The sequence below is a fragment of the Phocoena phocoena genome, chromosome 8 (assembly GCF_963924675.1).
Source record: "Phocoena phocoena chromosome 8, mPhoPho1.1, whole genome shotgun sequence".
Lineage (NCBI taxonomy): Eukaryota > Metazoa > Chordata > Mammalia > Artiodactyla > Phocoenidae > Phocoena > Phocoena phocoena.
This window is the reverse complement of record NC_089226.1, coordinates 98,866,061-98,868,175: the sequence shown is the minus strand read 5'-3', so window position 1 is coordinate 98,868,175 and position 2,115 is coordinate 98,866,061. Positions and strand designations below refer to the sequence as shown.

Genomic DNA, 2,115 nt, shown 5'->3' with positions numbered 1-2,115 from the left:
GAAGGATGTTGTCCCTGCCCCCACTCCCTTATGGCCCCAACACACACACACACACACACACACTCACACACTCACACACACACACACTCACACATCCCTCCGCCCCAGACTAAACCTGTATGCTCTTTTGTCCATGTCTCCAACCCTAGCTGATGAAAATGCCTGTGGTTTTAAAGGTTTTCAAAACTAAGAATGGGAAAGTGAGGCCTCAGAAAACTATGCATATTCCACTAGAGGAGAAAGCAAGTAAGAGAGAGAGGGGTGACGCTACATTTTCTTGTCCTTAGCAGTATAACGGCCCCCACGTCCTGGGATCCCAGTTTGACAAGATGAAATGACTCGAAGGTCACGGACGGACCTCACTGTCCACTGTGAAAGCTCTTGCAGCACCTTTAGGCCCCAGAGCTTCTTCTCAAAGAGACCACCATCTCCAACAATAAGGGGCACGCCATCAGCCTCACTGGAAGGGATCTTGTGTTCCAGGAGCACCATTAATTCTTCCAGCTGGTAAGCAAAGGCAGCGACTTGGAGGAGAATGGTATGTATTGCTTGACGGAAGTCATCTTCAGCTGGAGTAAAATGCACCCGTTGGTCTTCTAACATTCTGGCCAACATAACATGGAAGGTACGGTAAGCCTGGAGGTTCTCTTGGAGTCGCTCTGCCTCACTGAGCTCGCTCCACCGATCAGTGCTTGCCACTGGCACACCACGCACAGAGTCCAGGTTTACGTTCTCGTTCAGACCTTGGTGCTTCACCTGGTCAAGGATACAGAAAAACTTCACTTCTGTAATCACTCCACCAGTCTCACTTAATCTCTAAATCTCATATAAAATCTTATTCACTTCCCTGGTCAAGGATCCAAATTGTAAAGAAAATAGAGAGTCTAGATGAGGAACTCTTCATTTGGGAACGTTGACTGACTTTAGGAAGAAGCTATCCTCCCGGAAATTGTCCATACTGCTTTGACTACCTGTTCCTTCCTCTTGGGAGAATGTGCAGCTTTCACTGGGTTCCAAAGGTTGAAAACCACCCAGACTGGTCTAGAATAATGTTTCCTTCCCACTTGACACTCCCTCCTGGCAACTGGAGTATTATAATCATACTGGAGCTTAAGTATTTTAAATATACCTGAAGACGCTGGCCACACCTAAGCTCTAAAATATAGGCATCGTAGAATTTTTCTAACAGCCTCTCCACTGCTGTCAATGGTGAGGACAATCGTTTATTAGAGGAGTCAATGGCAATTATCTTTTTTAAAAATTGGTATTTCAAAGAATCTGATTTCTGACTGCTGGAGTTTTATGAAGATAAACCAATTCTCAGAGAACCTAAATTCAGAACTCTCCACGGGGGCCTGGAGTGTTTCCACAGCAGGCCTTAGATGAAGACCGAGGGGGATCTTCCTCTATCAGAAAACCTGAGATCCATGGTTAGCTCCCTAAGAATCGGACACTTCCCCAGGTCCCCAGTGATTCTTCTACGAGACTTTTTTGATAGTGTAGGTGACCTTTCTATTTAGATGCAGGAACACTTTTGATTGTACAGGGTGGCTAATAATGTAATAGGAGAAACTGGTTGGTTTATACTGTTCTTCTCCCAATCCTATAAACCTAACTCCATCTTTTGTTTCTAAGCTCAAAAGATCAGAACAATGTACATGAAGAACCCAAGCTTAGAGGCCTCATGGTTCATCTATTCTCGCAGAATTCAGACAGGTGATGAAATTAGGAACAGCCTCCAGGACATAAAGCCAATTCTACATAGAACTCCATGTATATTTTCTTATTCAAGGAACAACATGTCTCCTGAATAGCCTAGAGAAAGTAAGGTCGTATGACTTTCCTTAAGGGAAGGGGCCATGTCAAATGACAGGTGCCCAATATATAAATGACTATATGATTAGGGCTTTTGTAACTGATAACGGGGCTGGAACATGATGGTAAAGGGCTGGATCAGAAGAGATGAAGTGAAAATAGACGACAGCAAAATAGGCAACTTACGTAAGATTCCATAAGAGCAGTCAGGTCTGAACGGATCTTCCTTGCTAGCCAGACAGAGCGGCTACAGAGGTCCCGGCGGCGAGGGGTCAGCGGTGAATGCTCTGTGAAAGCCAT

At 45.0% G+C, this 2,115-nt stretch overlaps 1 protein-coding gene across 1 annotated transcript; it reads right to left on the bottom strand.

Annotated features, from left to right (window-relative positions):
- Positions 1 to 267: 267 nt before the first annotated feature.
- Positions 268 to 2,115, bottom strand: CNTF (ciliary neurotrophic factor). The gene is made up of 2 exons (XM_065883165.1): positions 2,002 to 2,115; positions 268 to 756 (listed from the first exon to the last, which is right to left on the bottom strand). Exons 1-2 carry the CDS (start codon positions 2,113 to 2,115, stop codon positions 268 to 270), a joined length of 603 nt encoding a protein of 200 aa, XP_065739237.1.